This window comes from Schistocerca serialis, chromosome 11 (genome assembly GCF_023864345.2).
Source record: "Schistocerca serialis cubense isolate TAMUIC-IGC-003099 chromosome 11, iqSchSeri2.2, whole genome shotgun sequence".
Taxonomy (NCBI): Eukaryota; Metazoa; Arthropoda; class Insecta; order Orthoptera; family Acrididae; genus Schistocerca; species Schistocerca serialis.
Window position 1 is genome coordinate 166,885,085 of NC_064648.1, and position 22,667 is coordinate 166,907,751.

A 22,667-nucleotide genomic window follows, 5' to 3' on the forward strand; every position below is an offset into this window, starting at 1 on the left:
TGTTGCACAAGGGAGTGCACCGAAGTATGGCAATATCATGAGAAACAACACAGTAGAAGTGGGAAGGAAATGTGAAGGAAGACAGAGCGATATGCAGAACGGCCTGAAGTGGCAGTGCTGTTGTGGAACTCGGTCTCCTTTCTTGTGAGGTGTTCATGCGGTGTTTAGGTTCTTACATGACCTTCTTTGCCGGCCAATGTGGCCGTGCGGTTCTAGGCGCTTCAGTCTGGAACCACACGACCACTACAGTCACAGATTAGAATCCTGCCGGCCGCGGTGGTCTAGTGGTTCTAGGCGCACAGTCCGGAACCACGGGACTGCTACGGTCGCAGGTTCGAATCCCGCCTCGGGAATGGATGTGTGTGATGTCCTTAGGTTAGTTAGGTTTAAGTAGTTCTAAGTTCTAGGGGATTGATGACCACAGCTGTTAAGTCCCATAGCACTCAGAGCCATTTGAACCATTTTTTTTCTTTTTTACCTTCTTCAAGAGAAATGTTCCATATATGCTCCGACTGAGAACGACACCAATTTCCTTCAAGCATAGTATACTTCACAAAAGTTACTTCTAATTCCCTTCGACTACATGATTAGAGTGAACGAAGTTTTGTAACAGAAATGGTCACTGAATCCCTCATATGTATGTAGAAAGTAAAAGGGAGATACACAACACACATAAAACGTACAACAGACGAGGTTATTGCTGTGTTAACACTCCGCTATAGGCTGCGCATTATGAACAGGTTCTTGAAAGTGTTGAAAGATGCAAACGCCATTCCCAAATTGCTCTTCAACAGTGGAAAGGAAGAAGGTGCATAAAACATCAATGTAGGCCTGTGCTGTGATAGTGCCACGCTAAACCTCCAAGATAAATACGTCCACATCATAAAACCAGCGCCTCCGAATTTTACTGTTGTCACTACACACGCTGGAAGAAGACATTCATGGGGCATTCGCCATACCCACACCCTGCCATCGGATCGCCAGATTGTGTACCGTGATTAGTCACTCCACACAACGTTTTTCTACTGTTCAATCGTCCAATACTCACGCTCCTTACACCGAGCGAGGTGTCATTTGGCATTTACCAACGTGATATGTGATTTAAGAGCAGCTGCTTGACCGTCATATCCAAGTTGTCTCACCTCCCACCTAATTGTGACAGTACTTGCAGTGGATCCTGATGAAGTTTCGATTTCCCGTGCGATGGTCTAGATAGATGTCTGCCTATTCCACATTAAGACCTTCTTCAACTGTCGGCAATCTGTCAGTCAACAGACGTAGTTGGCCTGTACGCTTTTGTGTTGTATGTGTCCCTTCACGATTCAACTTCACTATCACATCGGAAACAGTGACCTAGGAGTGTGAAAATATCGCGTACAGACGTATGATACACGTGACACCCAATCACCTGACCACGTTCGAAGTCCGTGAGTTCCTCCTAGCGCTCCATTGTGCTCTCTCATGAAGTCTAATGACTACTGAGGTCGCTGATATGGAGTACCTGGCAGTAGATGGCAATGCAATGCACCTAATATGAAAAACGTATGTTTTGGGGCATGTCCGGATATTTTTGATCACATAGTGCAGATGTTTCTCTGGCTCAGATAAGGTGCGACTAACTTGCTCCGCTTCTTCACTTTCTCTTTATACATCATAGCGCGATTTATAGGTACCACATTGTCAGTAGCGGGGTAGACAGCAGACGAGTAGAAAGGTTACTTTGAACTAATTGCCCTAGGTACCAACAGTACATGTCACTGCGTCTCTCTCTGATCTGAGCTGCCCACCATTGTGTCCATCACTAGAATGGCACCTGCAGTGTCCACAGCTCATTTTCCTTGTGCTTTAAACATATGATGATGTAAATAATAGATTGTTGTACACATGCAATTTAATAGAAGTGACGACTGCAATTAGGACCTAAATAATTCATGAAGTTATTAAAATCTTATCTATTGCATGATTTTTGTGGGCTAACCTATCTGCTAACAAACTCTGTTCTGTGCAGAGATTTGATGAAACTGTTGGGAGAATTCAACGAAAGCATCGTGAGCCATCAGAAAATGCTATTGCTATTTCCAGTGTCTATGTTTAAGGGTCTACTATGCAATGACCTGCAGACATGCATCTGTTAACAAACTCCGTTCTGTGCAGAGATTTGATGAAACTGTTGGGAGAATTCAACGAAAGCATCGTGAGCCATCAGAAAATGCTATTGCTATTTCCAGTGTCTATGTTTAAGGGTCTACTATGCAATGACCTGCAGACATGCATCGGTTAACAAACTCCGTTCTGTGCAGAGATTTGATGAAACTGTTGGGAGAATTCAACGAAAGCATCGTGAGCCATCAGAAAATGCTATTGCTATTTCCAGTGTCTATGTTTAAGGGTCTACTATGCAATGACCTGCAGACATGCATCTGTTAACAAACTCCGTTCTGTGCAGAGATTTGATGAAACTGTTGGGAGAATTCAACGAAAGCATCGTGAGCCATCAGAAAATGCTATTGCTATTTCCAGTGTCTATGTTTAAGGGTCTACTATGCAATGACCTGCAGACATGCATCGGTTAACAAACTCCGTTCTGTGCAGAGATTTGATGAAACTGTTGGGAGAATTCAACGAAAGCATCGTGAGCCATCAGAAAATGCTATTGCTATTTCCAGTGTCTATGTTTAAGGGTCTACTATGCAACGACCTGCAGACATGCATCTGTTAACAAACTCCGTTCTGTGCAGAGATTTGATGAAACTGTTGGGAGAATTCAACGAAAGCATCGTGAGCCATCAGAAAATGCTATTGCTATTTCCAGTGTCTATGTTTAAGGGTCTACTATGCAATGACCTGCAGACATGCATCTGTTAACAAACTCCGTTCTGTGCAGAGATTTGATGAAACTGTTGGGAGAATTCAACGAAAGCATCGTGAGCCATCAGAAAATGCTATTGCTATTTCCAGTGTCTATGTTTAAGGGTCTACTATGCAATGGCCTGCAGACATGCATGCATGTTTGAAGAAACAGGTACAGCTGTGACCTACAGCTGCTTGAAGTACAAGAAACGTATCCACAACAGAGAATACTATGACACTGACTGTACAGTTTACTGGTGACGTAAGAAGCGTGATGGACCTGCACTGGAAACCGAATTTCCCACTTCCTCTATGCGTGCATGCTTCAGTGATCGACCCAAACCTGCAAACATCACCATCAGTTTCCATGTCTTGCTGTAGAACGATCACTGTGACACAGGAAGAAACTTACTCATTTTTAGTGCGGCCTTTGCCTGGGCATGCAAATACTACTTAACATGCTTGCTCTTAAGAGCCTTCTATGGCATATCCTTCAGACAAGGATGCGTGTCTGAAGGAACGGACACAGCTGCAGTTCACAGATCTACAAAACATAAGAAATGTGTTCGCAATAGAAAATACGATGAGATTCCAGCTCTACAATTTATTGGTGACATATGAAAATCTGCGCCAGACTAGGACCTGAACCTGGATTTCCCACTATGTGCGAGCAATGGCCTTAACAACTTCTGCTATTCGATCGTACTTTTATCATCCGGCTTGGAATCTCAGTTTCGAAAAAATAATTTGCTGTTTTTATACAGTGGATTGGTAGTCCGGGGCTCGTATTTGAGCCGTGCATGGCTCATGTTCCCGCTGTTTTTAACGTACTTCCACCTCACTACGGTAATTTAAATTACTACTGTCAGTGAGTTGTTGTTTTGCCTGACCGTGAGCGGCGTTAGCAGCGCGTATCGATATACCCCCTCTCGTAGTACCTTTGCTCGACTGCTATTACTTCCCGGTTGTTGTCTGTCGTAAACTGTTCGGCTCTGGAGTTCGTGACGGGAGTTTGAGTCTGCCAGTCAGTTGGAACGCGTGTGGAGCGCAGTCCAGTCATGCCAGTCGAGGGTTGCAATGCGGCATTAGTGCAGTCGGGTTGGAGCAGCAGTAAGGTTTGCGTCGACATGGCTCGCCCGACCAAATGCCGCCACGCATCACTTGACCCGGGCAATGGTCTATCGTCGGTCGGTCGTCCTACCAGATGACGCGTTTTGGCTCGCCAATCGTTCATGAGTCGGCTGTGGAATTGTGCATCGACTCCCGATTTGTCTTCCTGTGTGCTTAGTTACCGTTGGGTATCGTTCAGGTCTTCGTGCAAGTGTTTGTCAGGTTGTGTGTGTTGTTGTTGTTGTTGTTGTTGTTGTTGTGGTCTTCAGTCCTGAGACTGGTTTGATGCAGCTCTCCATGCTACTCTATCCTGTGCAAGCTTCTTCATCTCCCAGTACCTACTGCAACCTACATCCTTCTGAATCTGCTTAGTGTATTCATCTCTTGGTCTCCCCCTATGATTTTTACCCTCCACACTGCCCTCCAATACTAAATTGGTGATCCCTTGTGTAGTGGCGTTATTTCCACTGACAAATATTTTAGATGTTGTCGGCATTCCAAGGTGGTCTGGAGTGAGTCGGTTGGTTGTTGCAGACGAGGGAAGGTATATCCATGCGGTGCAGTCTTCTGGGGCCGCTGGCAGCCCCTGGCGAGTGTCGGAGCGTGTGTGGAGCTGTCTGATCGCTACGTGCTTCGTGGTTCACCGACCCAGGACGTCAAGGTTGAGGAGCGGTTCCAACTACCCAAGCCACGTCCATTTATGTTGTGCTGGTTCGCTTCGATGGTTTGCTGTTGGGGAGGTTTTCCGGTGAGCAACATCGAATGGTTCTGCTGCTGAGAGTTAGCTGGCATGCGGTGCAATTAACTACTTTGGTGGGCTACGATTTGAGTGCACCAGCGGAATTTTCTGTCTTGCGGCCATTAGTGTTCTGGTTACCTGCCTGGCCACTATCGTAATTTCAGGCAGCGTTCTTTCCTCACCTGTTGTCACAGTCCAACATGGTGTGTAATTTTGACAGCTACTACATACTCCACTGTCGACTTCCACGTTTGTAACATTACCGGTTTGAGTTCTCATGTAGTCATTGACGGGAAGCAAGTCGTTGTGTCGGTCGGTCCGTGGCTGTCCCCTGGTGGGGTTCCAATGGATCAAGTATAGTTGTGCTCACCACGCGTCTCACCTAAGTGAACGAGGGCAGACCGACCTCTCTGGAGGCCATCTGAGTGCCACCGGTTTTTAATTATCTGTTGTTAGTTATTTTAAATTTTAGGCTTATGGTTATTTGTTTTGTTTTCTTAAAATTTTGCAAAATTAATTTTTTAATTTATCTTTCAAGCTTAAACACTGCACCAGCCTTCTGCCTTTAAAGATTAAGGTTATATAATTTAAAATTTTGAAGTTTAATTGTGGCCCTCAGCCATTGGTACTGCACCTTGCATATGTTCCCCTTTAAATTATTTTGTTGCTATCTTAACTGGATTTTTATCTTGCTGGTTTGTAAGTTTTCTTGTTGTTAAACATGCTGGCTTTCTGCCTTTAAACGTCTATGGTAATATATTCTGAAGTTATGAAATTTTTGTCCCTCAGCCATTTCTGTTGCACCTTACATGTGTTGCTTTTTTGGGGGTTTTAAATTATTTTATTGCCATCTAAACTGAATTTTTGGTTCTTGTAAGGTTTCTTGTTCGCCTTCTTCCTTTAAAGGTCTATGCCAATATATTCTGAAATTTTCGAATTTAATTGTGGCCCTCAGCCATTTGTATTGCACATTGCGTATGTTGTTTCTGAATTATTTTATTGTTTTCTTAATTGGATTTTATCCTGTTAAGATTTCTTGTTGGAGGCCTTCAGCTATGAAAGAGTTACATTCGGTAAAGATTCGGCTATGTGCCATTTTAGTTGTACAGGTTATTAATGTAGAATGAATGACAGTTGGAAGCAGTAACTGACTTCAACCCTTGGCCCTTTCCACAATCTTATTACCTGTTCTGCCCAGCAGGTTTAGCAGGCGTATCAGTATTGTTAGACAATCAATAGATTGTTTTAATACCTAGGAATCGTATTTTTGTGCAAAGATACACGTTTTTAAATAGAACAACTCCTATTGACATTAACAGACTAAAAGTAGCGTAAATCAGAATGCCAGTGGTGTTTGCTGCAGGAGTCGTTTACGAGATACCGAATTTTGAAATGTTCCAGATTGGCACTTGTTTGAGGCATTTATCCTGCTTAGTTGCTAAGTATAGTTTCTTTATATTTGCTTACATTGTGCTTGCGTGTTCTTTGAGAGCATTTCAACATGCTATTCAGTTAGTGTGTGACAGTCCAATGGTAACAACGCTAACATACACTATCTGACCAAAGGCATCTGGACACCCCCAAAAACATTCGTTTTCCATATTAGGTGCATTGTGCTGCCACCTACTGCGAGGTACTGCATATCAGCGACATCAGTGGTCACTACACACCGTGAAAGAGCAGAAAGGGGCACTCTGCGGAACTCAAGGACTTCGAATGTGGTCAGGTGATTGATGTGTCACTTGTGCCATACATCTGTAAGCGAGGTTTCCACACTCCTAAACATCCCTAGGTCACTGTATCCGATGTGATAACGCAGTGGAAACGTGAACGGACATACACAACGCAAAAGCGTACAGGCCAACTACGCCTGTTGACTGACAGACTGCCGACAGTTGAAGAAGGTCTTAATGTGGAATAGGCAGACATCTATCTAGACCATCACACTGGAAATCGAAACTTCATCAGGATCCACTGCAAGTACTGTCACAATTAGGTGGGAGGTGAGACAACTTGGATATGACGGTCAAGCAGCTGCTCTTAAATCACATATCACGTTGGTAAATATCAAATGACACCTAGCTCGGTTTAAGGAGCGTAAGTATTGGACGATTGAACAGTAGAAAAACGTTGAGTGGAGTGACTAATCACGGTACACAATCTGGCGATCCGATGGCAGGGTGTGGGTATGGCGAATGCCCCATGAATGTCTTCTTCCAGCGTGTGTAGTGACAACAGTAAAATTCGGAGGCGCTGGTTTTATGATGTGGACGTATTTGTCACAGCACAGGCCTACATTGATGTTTTATGCACCTTCTTTCTTTCCACTGTTGAAGAGCAATTTGGGAATGGCGTTTGCATCTTTCAACACTTTCAAGAACCTGTTCATAATGCGCAGCCTATAGCGGAGTGTTTACACAGCAATAACATCCCTATAATGGACTAGGCTTCACACAGTCCTGACCTAAATCCCATTGAACACCTTTGGGATACTTTGGAAAGCCGACTTCGTGCCAGGCCTCGCTGAACGACATCGGTACCTCTCCTCAGAGCAGCACTCTGTGAAGAGTGGGCTGCCATTCCCCAAGATACCTTCCAGCACCTCATCGAACGAGAGTGTAAGCTGTCATCAACATTAAGGGTGGGCCAACACCATATTGAATTCGAGCATTACCGGTTGAGGGCACCACGAAATTGTAAGTCATATTCAGCTAGGCGTCTGGATGCTTTGATCGCATAGTATATATCAGAAAAAGGATATCAATTTTACTGTGCAGGCACATCTAATTAAACTTAGTGGTGGACGTATTATACTTGGCAGTACACACACTCAGAGCTGTGCAACATAGATGAGTGGCTTACCTGGTGTCTGTTGGCGTCTCTGCAATCAGGTGAGTCAACTCCACAACAGTTTGTGGGTCGTTGACTACAACCTCACCCCAGCCCTGCGTCGCGACCACGTGGAGCAAGTGGGCCTTTATGAAGGCGATGGCGGCCTGCTTCAGCATGTTAGCAGAGTGTCTAATCGCGAGAACACCTGTGGCTGCCGCAGTCTCGACAGACAGCTGTGAGGCCACCTGTTGCTCGCAATGCGCCTTCAGTACCGACAAGCCGTATTTGTCGGCGGCGACCAGCAGCTGCGGCGCCATGCTGGGCAGCTGTGGGGGCTGGAGGGTGTAGAGGTGTGCCAGCACCTGGCGCAGCACAGGGCCCTCTATGTCGGACAGTGCGAGCTGGCTGCTGCTGGCCTCTAAGGTGAGATGACGGAGCATGCCCGCAAACACGGCGCTCCTGGCGGCCAAGACAGCCCTGTGAGCCACGAGCCGCGTGTCCCCGGCCAGCAGAGTCACCACAGCGCCGTCCCCGGCGTCCAGCAGGGCGCCCAGATCCTCGGCCGTGGCCTCCTCAGCCTCATGAACTCGTCCCACTGTGAGCGAGTCTGGAACACAGTGTCACTGATCACTTCTTTGCCCTCACACAGCACTCTATACTTGTATGAGCCGCAATCAAATCTGTATGAACCTGCAGTTAGGATATGTTTCCAATCGCATGCCAGCTGCAACAATATGATATCTTTGCTGTGTCAAACTAATGCCGAAAGTGAATAGGTTAAAATAATTAACAATACTTTATAAGGGGGGATGTAATGGAAAATGATAACATTTATTTAAAAATCATTACCGTCATATTTATTAATGTGCAATCTAAAATTTTGTATGCATAAAGCAAAAGAGCTGTGTTTCAACAGCAAAATATAATAAAATATGCATCATTAATATTTTGCCTAAATTTGAATTTTTCATTTTTTATTGTCTTTTTTATAAAAAGCCATAGCTCATATTCTAATCATGCAATTAATCTGAAAATTTTATTGTAGTGTCCTGAAAAGGTTATAAGACCACTGAAGCACAGTTATTAATTGTGGTACAAATTGTATCATTAAGAGTTTTTAATTTTGTGCATCCAAATTTCCTTTTTCTACATACAATCATCTAAATATCCGAAAGTAAGTGGTGGATCCAGAATTTTTTAGTTCCAACGAGAGAGCAGAGCGTTGTGAACAGTTCCTGAAAATTTCATAGCATTAGAGAATATACTTTTTGAGGCAAGGCTTCCAATAAAGTAAAAAAAATGTAAAACAGAGAAAATGATGTTCAAAGATTTTCTTCTCATACTTCTATATGTAATAAGCTTACCTCAATTTTAAAATCCTCCATACTGATATTCCTCATCCTCCAGGTTTATCTTCTCTCCTCTTAGAATATGCATGGTCTGTATTTGCAGGTAAGACACTGATCTGTTAGCTTTCTTGACCCTGCTCTCGTCGATGGTGTAAAATGCTTTTCTTGTATACACAGCAGGATCTGTACCAACTCTCTTCAGAACTTCAATTCTGCCATTATTTCCATTATTGTAACATATAACGGCATCATAGACACCTATTTTAAGTACTTCAAGTCCACAGAATGTCCTTTTTAAGCATGTAATCCAAATTAAATTACTGAGGCTTTCATATGCAATTTTGTGACTTTCCGTGAAGACAGTTCCTCAATAAATCAGGGCTTGCAAGAAACTTGAATGTGGGATTAAATAAATTCATTACATATTCTGGTAATGAGTGTTATGGGAATACATCTCATTTTATATTGTTCAACTTACACTGATCGTCTGTTTGACACAGATTGTACATTGGTGCTTTGTCACTGGATAAGCTAAGAGCTTAAGTTCTTCACTTCTAATTTCTTCCTCTTTCTTTATGGTAACCCGATTTCCATGAAACCTCCATTTCCTAAACATAGTTTTGCCACCACCAATTATGCATAAATCTGGACTCCCAAGTAAAGATTTGTGAATTTAACCTTCCACCTACTAATATGTGTTAGTATTGTCAAAACGTAAATGAACCACATGCAAGAAAGTTTTCAGGCAATGATATAGATGACAGCCAAAGGAATCTAAAGAAAATAGCTTTGACACTGACAAATATTCCGCTGAAGCAACCAGTTTCCCAATTGTTGGAAAAGGTACCGGCTGTGTAGAGTTAATCAGTTTAACAATTTAATGGCATTTCTAAAACCGCTATCACGATAAAATTCACACACAGCATAGAGTAAACTGTGTAGATGAAGAAAATAATATTTTGAAAAATCCATTTTTGGACCTAAATCTATTACATCCCCCCTTAGAACTTTCCTATTTGCTTGTACAAAAAGCCCAGAAGGAACACACCTCTTATCGTTAATCTGTTTCTACAATTACCTGTGCAGAATATCAAAATGGAGATCTAGCACAATACTAAGAGCGTCAGAAGGTAGTGTATTCAACACACAGTCCCGATTTCTGCAGTTATTTAAGGAAACAACGATATTCTGCGCCTGAAATCTGTATCACTCTGCCCTTAACCGCTAATCCAGCATGTTTCTCTGCAGGAACTGATACTCACAGGGGATCAACTAACTGCTATCATGGTCTGATATGACTTTCTACAAACATAAGATCGAGATGGCGGGCATAGCTAGATCCAAATCCTGACATCCTCCAATCTCACAACACCCAACATTGTGTAGAGTAGAGACATAATTATCCCCCCTCCCCCAATGGATAAAATTAAATTTATGAGGAATGAAAACAAATGTGTCTAAATGTGTTTCGCTCACAATACTAAATTACTTCCAAAAGATTACTTTTATTATTACTATTTCATAATGATGTGGTAGTTATTGCATAAGTTACCATTAATTAATGGTTATTTTCAAATAAAGCATTAACGAATTACACGATGTGGTGCAAATAGAAGTTGCCAAACGAATGTATGGACTTCATCTTCCACACATAATCCTCATGCTGTACACAGTAGTTTGTACTTTGTACCATGGACCTATGGTAGAGATATCGAGGCACATAAATTGCATACGGTAAATGTCTCATATAATGCACAGTAGTTTGTACCATGCACGTATGGTAGAGAAATCGAGATACACAAACCACATACCTTTAAATATCTCCATAACAATAAATGAAATAAATTAAACTTTAACTCAACACATATTATGTAGTGGCCTCTGTTCTGTTGTAGGGTGTGTACAGTATTATTATTATTACTATTATTATGATTATTATTTGTAGCACCTAGTAAGACACAAAGCATTGGTAAAATGAAATAGTTCGATTTCTGACAGTACAGGAGTAAGGAGTCCAGCAATCAAGTGATTCAGAAAAAGTAAGTAGAGTGCAAGGATTTTAACTTGATTGATTTTAAATAAGGCTCTAGGTGAAGCAAGTGCCATGAGAGAGAGAGAAGTGGTGTGGAGGAAGCATGTTTTGCAACAAGTATATACCTTCACTGGACACAGTTAACTTGCGTTTTCAAGGAGTAGTAGATGCAATGAGAAAGGCTACATCATACTACCAAAAATGGTTGTTACAAATAAGATGAACCAGTCATGTCATTGACTCATTCGTTATGGTGATGGGTATGACGCGCTGAGTCCTACCTGATGCATGGAGCCCAGTCCTGCCACTGACAGGCTTCTCAGAGTCAAGTGGATGAGTGGTGACAGATCATGGACTTCCTGTAGAAGCTGCTGACAGTCCAGTGGATAAGCGGCGACAGATCATGTACTTCCCATAGAAGCTGCTGACAGCCAAGTGGATAAGCTGTGACAGATCATGTACTTCCTGTAGAAGCTGCTGACAGTCCAGTGTATAAGCGGCGACAGATCATGTACTTCCCGTAGAAGCTGCTGACAGCCAAGTGGATAAGCAGTGACAGATCATGTACTTCCCGTAGAAGCTGCTGACAGCCAAGTGGATAAGCAGATCATGTACTTCCTGTAGAAGCTGCTGACAGTCCAGTGGATAAGCGGCGACGGATCATGTACTTCCCGTAGAAGCTGCTGACAGCCAAGTGGATAAGCAGTGACAGATCATGTACTTCCTGTAGAAGCTGCTGACATTCCAGTGGATAAGCGGCGATAGATCATGTACTTCCCGTAGAAGCTGCTGACAGCCAAGTGGATAAGCAGTGACAGATCATGTACTTCCTGTAGAAGCTGCTGACAGTCCAGTGGATAAGCGGCGACAGATCATGTACTTCCCGTAGAAGCTGCTGACAGCCAAGTGGATAAGCAGTGACAGATCATGTACGTCTTGTAGAATCTGCTGACAGTCCAGTGGATAAGCGGTGACAGATCATGTACTTCCTGTAGAAGCGACAGCAAGAGGCGATAGTAATTCAGGTATCTGTGGTATATCTGATAGATGACTGTTGAGAACTCACCAGAAACACCCATGCACAGCAGCTCCCAGTCGATTGATCCTAGCTTATGAACGTCAGCTGACTCTTCCCACTTTCAAGGATAGTTTACAGAGTGTGGCTGCAGTATGGTTGGTGTAATGTCTTACAGAACGGCAAACAAGTATCGCTAAAGTAATCCTGCTATTCTTTTTTATACTCTGGACCAGTTACGTTCGAAGGATAGCTAGTTACCGTTAAGATCTGAAGCAGTCTGTACACAAATCGAGATTTTCTTTACGGCAGCAGTAGCACCTTCTATAAAAGCTAGTAATTTCCTGAAAGTGTTTAGATGTAGTAGTCGAAAACAAAATCAAAATCATCGTTAGTTTACAGCAAATGCAGACAACAGAACACGACATGTTACTTACAACAAGCACTACACACACACTGGTTTTCTATGACGTACCAATACACATCATTGGGAACTTACGAAAATTCTCAAAAATTTACGTTTATTCACATTGATACACAATGAAATATTGGGTAAATGTGTCTTTGTATGGGGTTGCTAGTCCAAAGTTTTTATCGAGGAGAAATGTTAAACGCAACTGATGTTATAGCTCAAAGTACAGTTCCAGTGGCACACAGCGTACGAAAATACTTAATTTATTGCAACACAAGCTCAGATTTTGATGCAGTTGACACAAAGAACATGTTTAAAATTGATGTGAAGTTTTGGGACCTGAATTTTAGAAGCGAATTAATCTGACACATCTGATTTTACTTGGACACGAAGGAAATAAAGGAAATTGTGAGTAAATAGCCATGGGAAAAAAGTGCGGTGTGGAGGACAACTCAACTAAAGGAGTGTTGGTAAACTTTTGTGAAAATTCCATGTACAAACCCTAGGAGTCGATGAATGGGAGTATACGGAACAAAAACTGTCTAATGATGTCCGGAAATGCATGCTAGGCACCATTTATTGAATCATACTTTGTTACAGAAGCTACAGTGTAATTCCATGCAGCCACGGTTACAGTATTCACGGTTTCCTCCTAGAGGGTGATACTGTTTCTCGCACATAATGACCTAGGATGCAGAAAGTCATGAAGGACGTACCCTAAATGATCGGACACCAGAGTTGGAAGAAAATGTAATCAGCACTGTGGAAGGCGACCGCCATATCAGTAGCAGGCAGTCGGCCCACCACTACAGGGTAAGCCAGACGACCGTGTAGAACATTCTCCATGACGACTGTTACTACCCTTATCAGTTAGAGCGTGTGCAGGGCTTAGTAGTGACAGACTTTCCACATCTGTACCAGTTTTGTCACTGGTTTCTTCACCAGGTAACCACGATTCCGGGATCTGTGTCATCCATCCTATTCAAAGATGACGCCATCCTTACGTGATCTTCAGCTTTTACAACAGCCATCTTTGGGATGGTATGCAGAAGGCCCATGGTATGATGACAGCGAATCATCAGCATCGTGGCAGCCTGAATGTCTGGGCTCGGATAATTGGCGACCTATTTTGGGACCAGTCTTCCTCCCACGTCGCCTGACAGGTCGGAAATATCGGCGTTTCTTGTGGGTGACTTGCTGGAAACAGTGCACTGATGATTCTAAGGGTTATGTGGCTGCTACACGATGGTCCTCCAGCCCACTTCGCCATTAGCGCCTGGACGCATCTCAATCGCATCTTTTCTGGTTGAAGGATCGGACGAGGGGGTCCAGTTATACGGTCTGCTCGTTCACAAGATTTCAACCCGCTACATTTCTGGTTACAGGGTCAACTAAGAAGTAGCGCGTATGAAAAGTCCATTCCAGACGTGGAGACACTGGGGCAGCGTATTCATCCTGCCTCTGACACTGTTCGGCTGCAGCCTGATCGATGTGAGCGTGTGAGGCAGAGCACGCTAGGGCGCGTATACACGCATGCGTTGGAAACGATTTTCAGCACACACTGTACTTGTCGCTGCGTGGTACAGCGCGAATTATACGGCAGTCTTTGTAACAGTATGTGACTGAATAAAGATTCTCTAGCGTGGAAACCATGCATTTTCGGACATAAGTTCGTTACACATTTCTGTTCCGTATCGCTTCATCGATCAATCCGTAGAGTCTGTACACTGTGGTAAAAATCACCCAGTATGTGCAACATGACGACTAAATGGCATTCCAACTGGAGCTTTCTACAATACCAAAGGCAATGATACACTGATACCCAACGGCGTTGCGTAGTTCGGTCGCAGAATTCTTGTGACTTCCCCTTGACACAAAGCAGATATTCCAACAAAGTCCACGCCGGCGTGTACCACGGGTGGGTCGCGCCCGTCTCTGCCAGTTATGCTACTGGAAAAACAGTAGCGTGTGAGGCACGTATTGCCTATCATGTAGGAGCAACGAACAGTGCTGAATACAAGTTTGTGTGACGCTTGGACGAGAGAGATTTCTGAACAAATGAGATATCACATAATTTGTGATTAATTTAGTGTACAATCATCTTACATCCTCTTTCGCCGTTCTAAAAATAAGTAGCAATGCAGTGTGTTTGAATACGACCGCCACGCCACGGCGAGAAGCAGGCAACAGGTGGCGCAGGCAGCTGGAGGGAAGTTTGTACACGCTCGCCTCCCCACGGCGCCGGCGAGGACGTCTCAAACCACGAGATAAGACTACTGTGATTAAATAAACTAGTACCAAAAGAACCACGTGGACCATGAGGTGTCTGTAGCAGCAATGGATGAAACACTTACCTTTGTTGGTTGTTGAACTATGTGCGGTGACTTCTGTATAGAATTCTGAAAGAGAAATTCGTAACAATCTCAATGAAAAAATTAAAAATATATTTCATTTCTTATGGTTATCTACTATCATACCCAGACTCATATGGATCGAACAAAGTAAAATTTTTACCTGTAACAGAAATTGGGTGGCTGCAGCCAGTAGATATGACTACCGCCACAAAAATGAGGACGAACCAACTAAAGCTTCTGCAGAACATGGCGGAAGGTCTCAAGTGTCGCGACAAGTAAGGAAGTTTTCTGTGAAAATAACCTCACCAAACTTGCAGTCTGCTGAACAACATGAAATTTACGGAATAAGTGTAACCTAAAAAGACATTTTCTAGCAGCTAGCTTCATAATAAATAAATTAGCGTAAATTAATCTTGATTTCACCATTTTACGAGGCGGCTGCCACTCCGTTGTTCCGAATATACTGGGTGACTCATGAAGATATACAGTTGTTTTAATATGTTATTCTACAAGTAAAATCAAAGGAAAAAGTTCATATAAACATAGGCCCGCAAATGTTTATTTACGCAGTTACGGTTAATAAAGGTTTTTGCCTGAAATTTACCAACTTCGCTAATATAAAGGCATCGCAAAACTGTACGACGTTAAAGTAAAGCACGATTTCCATTTATCTTGTTGTTGTTGGTCTGGTGAATCTAATAAAACTTGTCCCAGGCGTGTATCTGCAGTAATTTTCCAGAACATCCAGAAAAGAAAAGAAACAATTTCATAAAGTTTTCAATTTATAAACTAGTTGGCCCAATTTGTTTTATAAATTCCAGATGTTTCCACAAAGTATTTAACAGAAGTTGTAGAGAATTTGATTTTGGAAAATAATGCTAATAACGTTAACTGAAACTCTATGAATGTGTCAGATAATCTGCTTTAATTAATACCACAGCACACATGAATTCCTGTTAAACCAGAAGAGACAAAGCTCACTGTTAAGGAAGTTGTACATTGAACATACAATTTCTCAATACATTATAAATAAATGTTCAAAAATGTCTCCACCGAGTTCAGTGCTTTTACCTGCATGTGTAGGAACAGATTTTGTTGCTTGTTTCAATTTCACAGGGTTGTTCTTAATTTCGCCTACTGCATTCATAACGTGAGCAAGTAATGCCTCACGTGTATTGACTTTTTCCTCAGAAACTATGTCTTTCATCCATCCCCATACAAAAATCCATTGGCGTTAAATCGGGCGATCTGGGTGGCCACAGACGTGTAGCACCACGACCAACCCATTTCTGAGGAAAATGATCATTTAAACGTTTAGTAACGGCGTTGGCGAAATTTGGGGGCGCACCGTCATGTTGAAAATACATTTGCAATCGCGTAGCTAGTGGAACACCTTCGAGGAAGCGGGGCATTTCTTGTTGAAGGAATTACAAGTACGTCTCGCCTGTTAGACGTCGTGGGAAAATGTTTTATTAGATTTACCTTATTAATAACAACAAAGTAAATGGAAATAGGTTTTTTACTTTAACCTCGTACAGTTTTGCGATGGCTTCATATTAGCGAAGTTGCTAAATTTCAGGCAAAATCTCCTATGAGCCGTAACCCCGTAGCTAAATATTTGTGGACCTATGTTTATTCGAACTTTCTCCTTTAGTTTTACTTGTAGAATATAATGTTAAAATGTTTGCATACCTTGGTGAGTCACCCTGTATACTGGCTGATCAGCTGAACTGTTTACGTCAGTTTCGAAACCGTTTAAGGGATCGTTATCATGTTTGCACCTGCTTAACTGCGAGGAACTGCTGGATGAGCGACTTCGTACTCATATTAACTGCAGGGGACGGGGATCAGTCTCTCTTTTTCAAATGAAATTGCAGTGTGTGTCAATACGTGGTGATGTATTATGCAGAGCTGGAGGAGGACAGGGGGCTGTGTCTCGCCTACAGCAGTGTCGTTAGCCGAGTTAGGCGAGCCTCAGGCGGCTAAGGACACGCCAGCGGGTACATCCGAGTGCGGTGCTGGTGGAAACTGCGCTCTATGAAACACAGAGTGTGTCAAAAAGTGTCATCCGATTTCAAAAAGATCATAGCTATTATGGTATTTGAGATATGTGAGCCGGCCGCTGTGGCCGAGCTGTTCTGGGCGCTTCAGTCCGGAACAGTGCTGTTGCTACGGTCGCAGGTTCGGATCCAGCCTCGAGCATGGATGTGTGTGATGTCGTTAGGTTAGTTAGGTTTAAGTAGTGCTAAGTGTAGGGGACTGATGACCTCAAATTTTAAGTCTCATAGTGCTTCGAGCCATTTGAACCATTCTTTGAGATATGTGGGTGAACAACACACTCCTGGAAAGAGCAAACTTTCGAGTTTTACATGGTTACCAATAGGTAGCAGCAGTGTGCGCCACCTTTAGTTCCCCTAATAATAAAAATGGTGTCGGGACAACGGAAAGCGTTTTGCGAACTGCGTGTCAGTAACAACCATTCAGCGTGACTTTCGTACTGTGTACGATGTGGATCCTCCTACAGCACACAGCAGTAGTCGATGACGTGAACTATGGCGAGAAACAGGTTGTTTGTGTAAAGGGAAATCGCCAGGTCATCCCAGAGTGTCTGACACACACGTCGAAAGCATCCGCCATAGTTTCCCAAGGAGTAAGCACAAATCCGTTCGCCGTGCATCTCGACAGCTTAACATACCCCCGATGTCCGCCTGGCGTGTGATGCGTACACGTTTACTTACGAAACCGTGCCGGCCGCGGTGGTCTCGCGGTTCTAGGCGCTCAGTCCGGAACCGCGCGACTGCTACGGTCGCAGGTTCGAATCCTGCCTCGGGCATGGATGTGTGTGATGTCCTTAGGTTAGTTAGGTTTAAGTAGTTCTAAGTTCTAGGGGACTGATGACCACAGATTTTAAGTCCCATAGTGCTCAGAGCCATTTGAACCATTTGAACGAAACCTTACAAAATTCAGCCACTGCAAGCTCTTCGAGAAGGTGACAAGCAACAACGTGTGGAGTTGTGTCATTTAGGTCTTAGCAAGATGGAGGATGAAAGTTTTCTTCCGCGCTTAGTGTTTAGTGACGAGGCAACATTCCATTTAAATGGAGAGGTGAACCGTCATTATGTGAGAGTATGGGGTAGCGAACAACCACATGAACTTGTACAACATGAGAGAGACTCTCCAAAATTGAATGTGTTTTGTGCAGTTAGAACAGTAAAAGACGTACGTCCGATTTTCCTTGGCCTAGAACTCTGTTACAAGAAGTACATATTTCGATATGGTGGAGAAAGTTCCTATCCCACAGTTGCAGACTGATTCGAACGACTTCATTTACCAACAGGATGGGGCACTGCCACACTGGCATCTGGAAGTGCAGGAATTTTTAAATCAAAGGATAGCCTAACGATGGATCGATCGCAATGGACCAAATCATTCACCCTTACATTACTGGCCTCCAAGGTTACCGGACCTGACTGTATGTGACTATAGGAGGGGATCTATGAAAGACTCCGTTCATGTGCCTCCATTACCAACAACAGTGAATGAACCGAGACATCGCATAACAGCAGCTGTGGAACCTGTAACTCAAGACATGCCCGCTGCAGTGTGGGAACAATCTGAATACAGCACTGACATATGCCGTACATTTCAAGGCCGGCATAATGAACACTTATCAGAAGGAATGAAAAAAAGAACTTTTTGAGTTTTCCGTTAATCAAAACACAAAAGTCATTGTGTAAGTTTGTTAGTTACAGAAATATAGACGTGTCAAATAGGATAAATATTTTTCATATACCCTGTATATGGTGACAACTGAGTGCTGACTCGAATGGGGGCAATCTATCATGAAACCGAAGATATCACAGAGATATTGGTGAAGAAATGAGCTCACCGCAACATTGATCACAATTTTGTGACAATTATTACAACATTTACGAAGCTTTTGATTACGGATATTGTCAGAGGCCACTGACAATTAACAACTAACACACTCTTCGAGCTGTAGTAGCATATGAGGTGTCACATCAAAGCTAAACACTACTAAAACCAGATTTCATTTACGCAACTTGCTCTGTTTTGTAGCAGTACGGTTTATTAAATGTGCCAATACTCTGAACTTGCCACAGTTGCACGTAATAAGGGGAAGGTTGAGATATTTAGATTCAAACGTAATCATAATCTATGATGATTACTGTAGCTGATGTTGAATGCTATTTAATCCAAGGTTTACTGATTAATGGAAATGGGCTTTAGTGAAAATTCTAAATGAAAAAGGAAAAGCTCCACTTTGTGTAACTTCTTAGAGAACAAATGAACAGATGGCGGATGGGCACTCCTCTTACATTAGCGACACGTTAATCGTATATCTCTAAGTAGCATATTTTGTGTGTGCACAGAACGACTTACTTGAATATGATTTACGTTTTTGTTAATATCTTATGTAATATCACACTGCTCATGCTTCGAGTGACCACAAAATGTCCGTGACGACTAAGATTATTTGGAATTTAACTATTTTGAATTTAATGTAAAGTACGTATGTGGGACAGCCTTAAATATGAATATTTCTCAGGGTCAACGCCGAGTCAGTGTTGGGCGATGCCACAGAGAATGTGGAAGGGCGTGGATCACTGCGCGTGTTCTCTTTGCGTCTTTCGGTTCATTCGGTACTTGGTGTTTCGTCGCTCGAGTTTCGGCAGCTTTCTGTCTCGGAGGGTCGTTCCGGTGATCTCACGAGAGGTAAAGCTGTAGAGAGGTCTAGTCGGCGAGTTACCGCGCACTGTTTCCGGGTGCAGAGCGGTGGACTTCCCTTAATTCATTGAGCTCTGCCCCACACTCTTACTTGGTGCAGGATTTGGAACACTCAAATACAGTTTCGATGATTTATTTTGGAGAACTTGTTGGAACTTTAGCTTCGTACTAGTGAGAACCAAGGCAGAAACGAACTTGCAAGGTGAATATTATTGAACTGAATGAAATAAAATCGCCATAACTTGTCAACGATTTGCTTTAGGACGTTAAAACTGCACGGTTAGCCACGGGGCATGATGGGAATTAATATGTGCATGCGTTTGGTTTGCTTTAGTGACGAAGACCACTTTAATTTGCGTAGATTCGTCGATAAGCAAAACAAGCGCATTTGTGGGACTGAGAATCCGCACTCCGCAGTCGAGAAATCTCTCCACCCTCAACGGGTCACGTGATACTCCTCGATGGCACGGTGACTACCGAACGGTACGTGCAGGGTTTGGAAAACGATTTCATCCCCATTATCCAAAGACACCCTGATTTCGACAAGATGTGACTCATGCAAGGCAGAGCTCGATACCATCGAAGCAGGAGAGTGTCTGATGTCCATGAGAAGCACTTTGGGGACCGCATTCTGGCTCTGGGGTACCCAGCGGCTACTGTCAAGGGTCTCTACTGGCCGCCATATTCTCCGGACCTGATCACATGCGACTCCTCATTGTGCGGCTATATTAAAGACAAGGCGTACAGCAGTAACCCCAAGACCACTGCTTAAATGAAAACAGCCATTCAGGAGGTCATCGACAGCATCGACGGTCCGACACTTCAGCGGGCCGTGCAGAATTTCGCTTTTCGTGTGCACCACATCATCGACAATGATGGCAGGCATATCGAACGTCTCATAACCCATGGACGAATATCAGTAGTGATATTCACATGCTGAATAAAGTGCGTGCACGCCCGACAGCTTGTGACTAATTCGCGATTTTTCTCATACAGTTTAATAATTCTGACCCTGTAGATTATTTTGCTACAGCTGTGTTATTGGTTGCATGTGAGCAGTGAACGATGTTTTGCATCGTGCGAAGGATCAAAATTTTTTGAAATGTTTGCACACAGTTTTGATAATTACTGCTTTGAGAAAAAGAGAAATCTGCAAGCATATGTTCTGCTTTTACGCTGTACTTCTGCACTTTATTTATGATTATTTGTTAATGACTTTGCTTTGAATCCACAATGAAGTGAGATCACCATTCACAGACATTTCAGTAATATCAATTAATATTTATGAATGATGAACTGTAATTCGATTGTGTTAGTCAACTTTATTAGCCCTACGGTTTTGATTGTTCAGTCCATTTCTCAATACTCCGCTAAACATCCTATAAATTGTTAGACAAATGGATCATTTCTTATCTGCGTACCGGCGCATTAAAACACCAGTGTGCGACTAACCTCTGTGACACGTAAAGGCGAGTCAGCCCGCAGTGCAGGTCAGATATTCCGGCCTTGCGAAGTCCAGACACCGCTGCCAGAAGGTAGGGAAGAGACTCATTTGTAAATAAAATCTACAGCTTAGGATTTATCTCCTTTGAACACCGAACCGAAAGTTTTGTTATATGTAAATTCGCTAATTCTTTTGACAGTAGCGTAATACGAAGTTTTCTACTCTCAGTACAGAACTCCAAAATTGGAAAAATAAATTATTTAATGAAGCAACTCAATTCTACTGCTCAGCAAGTCCTTTGTACAAAAGAAAATAAGCTGTATGATTCAACGAATTGGAAAGTTACATCACATCTGCTGACTTCAAATAAAATGCTAAGTAGTTTTATCCTTCTGTTAGGTCAGTGAAAATATTGAAGTGATAAGTCCCCACATTACGGCATCGAAATGGCGGATGACAGAGATAACTGACATACTACACTTTGTTCCAAAATTGTTTCTCTGAGGAAGATCTTACAGTGGTTCCTTCTTTAATTCGTCAAGCGAACGCCTGAATGACATATGCCGAAATAAACGTCCATTGGGCACAAAAACTACTGAAATCACTCTACAGAGGAATAGCCACTGGATCTGACAGAATGTCAATCTGTTTCTATTTAGAGTATGCGAAAGAAATTTCTCCTCTTCTAGAAGCAATGTACCGTATGTCATTTCAGGAGCGAAGCGTTCCTAGATTTGGAATTGTCTCTTCTCAGTTTCTGATTGTATTGTTGTTGTTGTTGTGGTCTTCAGTCCTGAGACTGGTTTGATACAGCTGTCCACACTACTCTATCCCATCCAAGCATCTTCATCTCCCAGTACCTACTGCAACCTACATCCTTCTGAATCTGCTTAGTTTACTCATCTCTTGATCTCCCTCTACCATTTTTACCCTCCACGCTGCCCTCCAATACTAAATTGGTGATCCCTTGATGCCTCAGAACATGTCCTACCAACCGATCCCTTCTTCTGGTCAAGTTGTGCCACAAACTTCTCTTCTCCCCAATCCTATCCAACACCTCCTCATTAGTTATGTGATCTACCCACCTAATTTTCAGCATTCTTCTGTAGCACCACATTTCAAAAGCTTCTATTCTCTTCTTGTCCAAACTATTTATTGTCCATGTTTCACTTCCATACATGGCTACACACCATACAAATACTTTCAGAAACGACTTCCTGACACTTAAATCTATACTCGATGTTAACAAATTTCTCTTCTTCAGAAACGCTTTCCTTCCCATTGCCAGTCTACATTTTATATCCTCTCTACTTCGACCATAATCAGTTATTTTGCTCCCCAAATAGCAAAACTCCTTTACTACTTTCAGTGTCTCACTTCCTAAACTAATTCCCTCAGCATCACCTGACTTCATTCGACTACATTCCATTATCCGCGTTTTGCTTTTGTTGATGTACATCTTATATCCCCCTCTCAAGACACTGCCCATTCCGTTCAATTGCTCTTCCGAGTCCTTTGCTGTCTCTGACAGAATTACAATGTCATCGGCGACCTCAAAGTTTTTATTTCTTCTCTATGGATTTTAATACCTACTCCGAATTTTTCTTTTGTTTCCTTCACAGCTTGCTCAATATACAAATTGAATAACATCGGGGAGAGGCTACAACTCTGTCTCACTCCCTTCCCAACTTTCATGGCCCTCAACTCTTATAACTGCCATTTGGTTTCTATACAAATTGTAAATAGCCTTTCGCTCCCTATATTTTACCCCTGAAACCTTC

The 22,667-nt window shown here is 42.8% G+C and overlaps 1 protein-coding gene across 1 annotated transcript in view; it reads right to left on the bottom strand.

Annotated features, from left to right (window-relative positions):
• The window catches only part of LOC126426592 (ankyrin-3-like), a 53,953-nt gene that overhangs the window by 18,023 nt on the left and 13,263 nt on the right, over positions 1 to 22,667 (bottom strand). Inside the window, exons 3-4 of the mRNA XM_050088486.1 lie at positions 14,694 to 14,738; positions 7,562 to 8,138 (exon numbers count right to left, since the gene is read on the bottom strand). Coding sequence (XP_049944443.1) covers positions 7,562 to 8,138; positions 14,694 to 14,738 — 622 coding nt within the window. The remainder of the gene's footprint in view (positions 1 to 7,561; positions 8,139 to 14,693; positions 14,739 to 22,667) is intronic.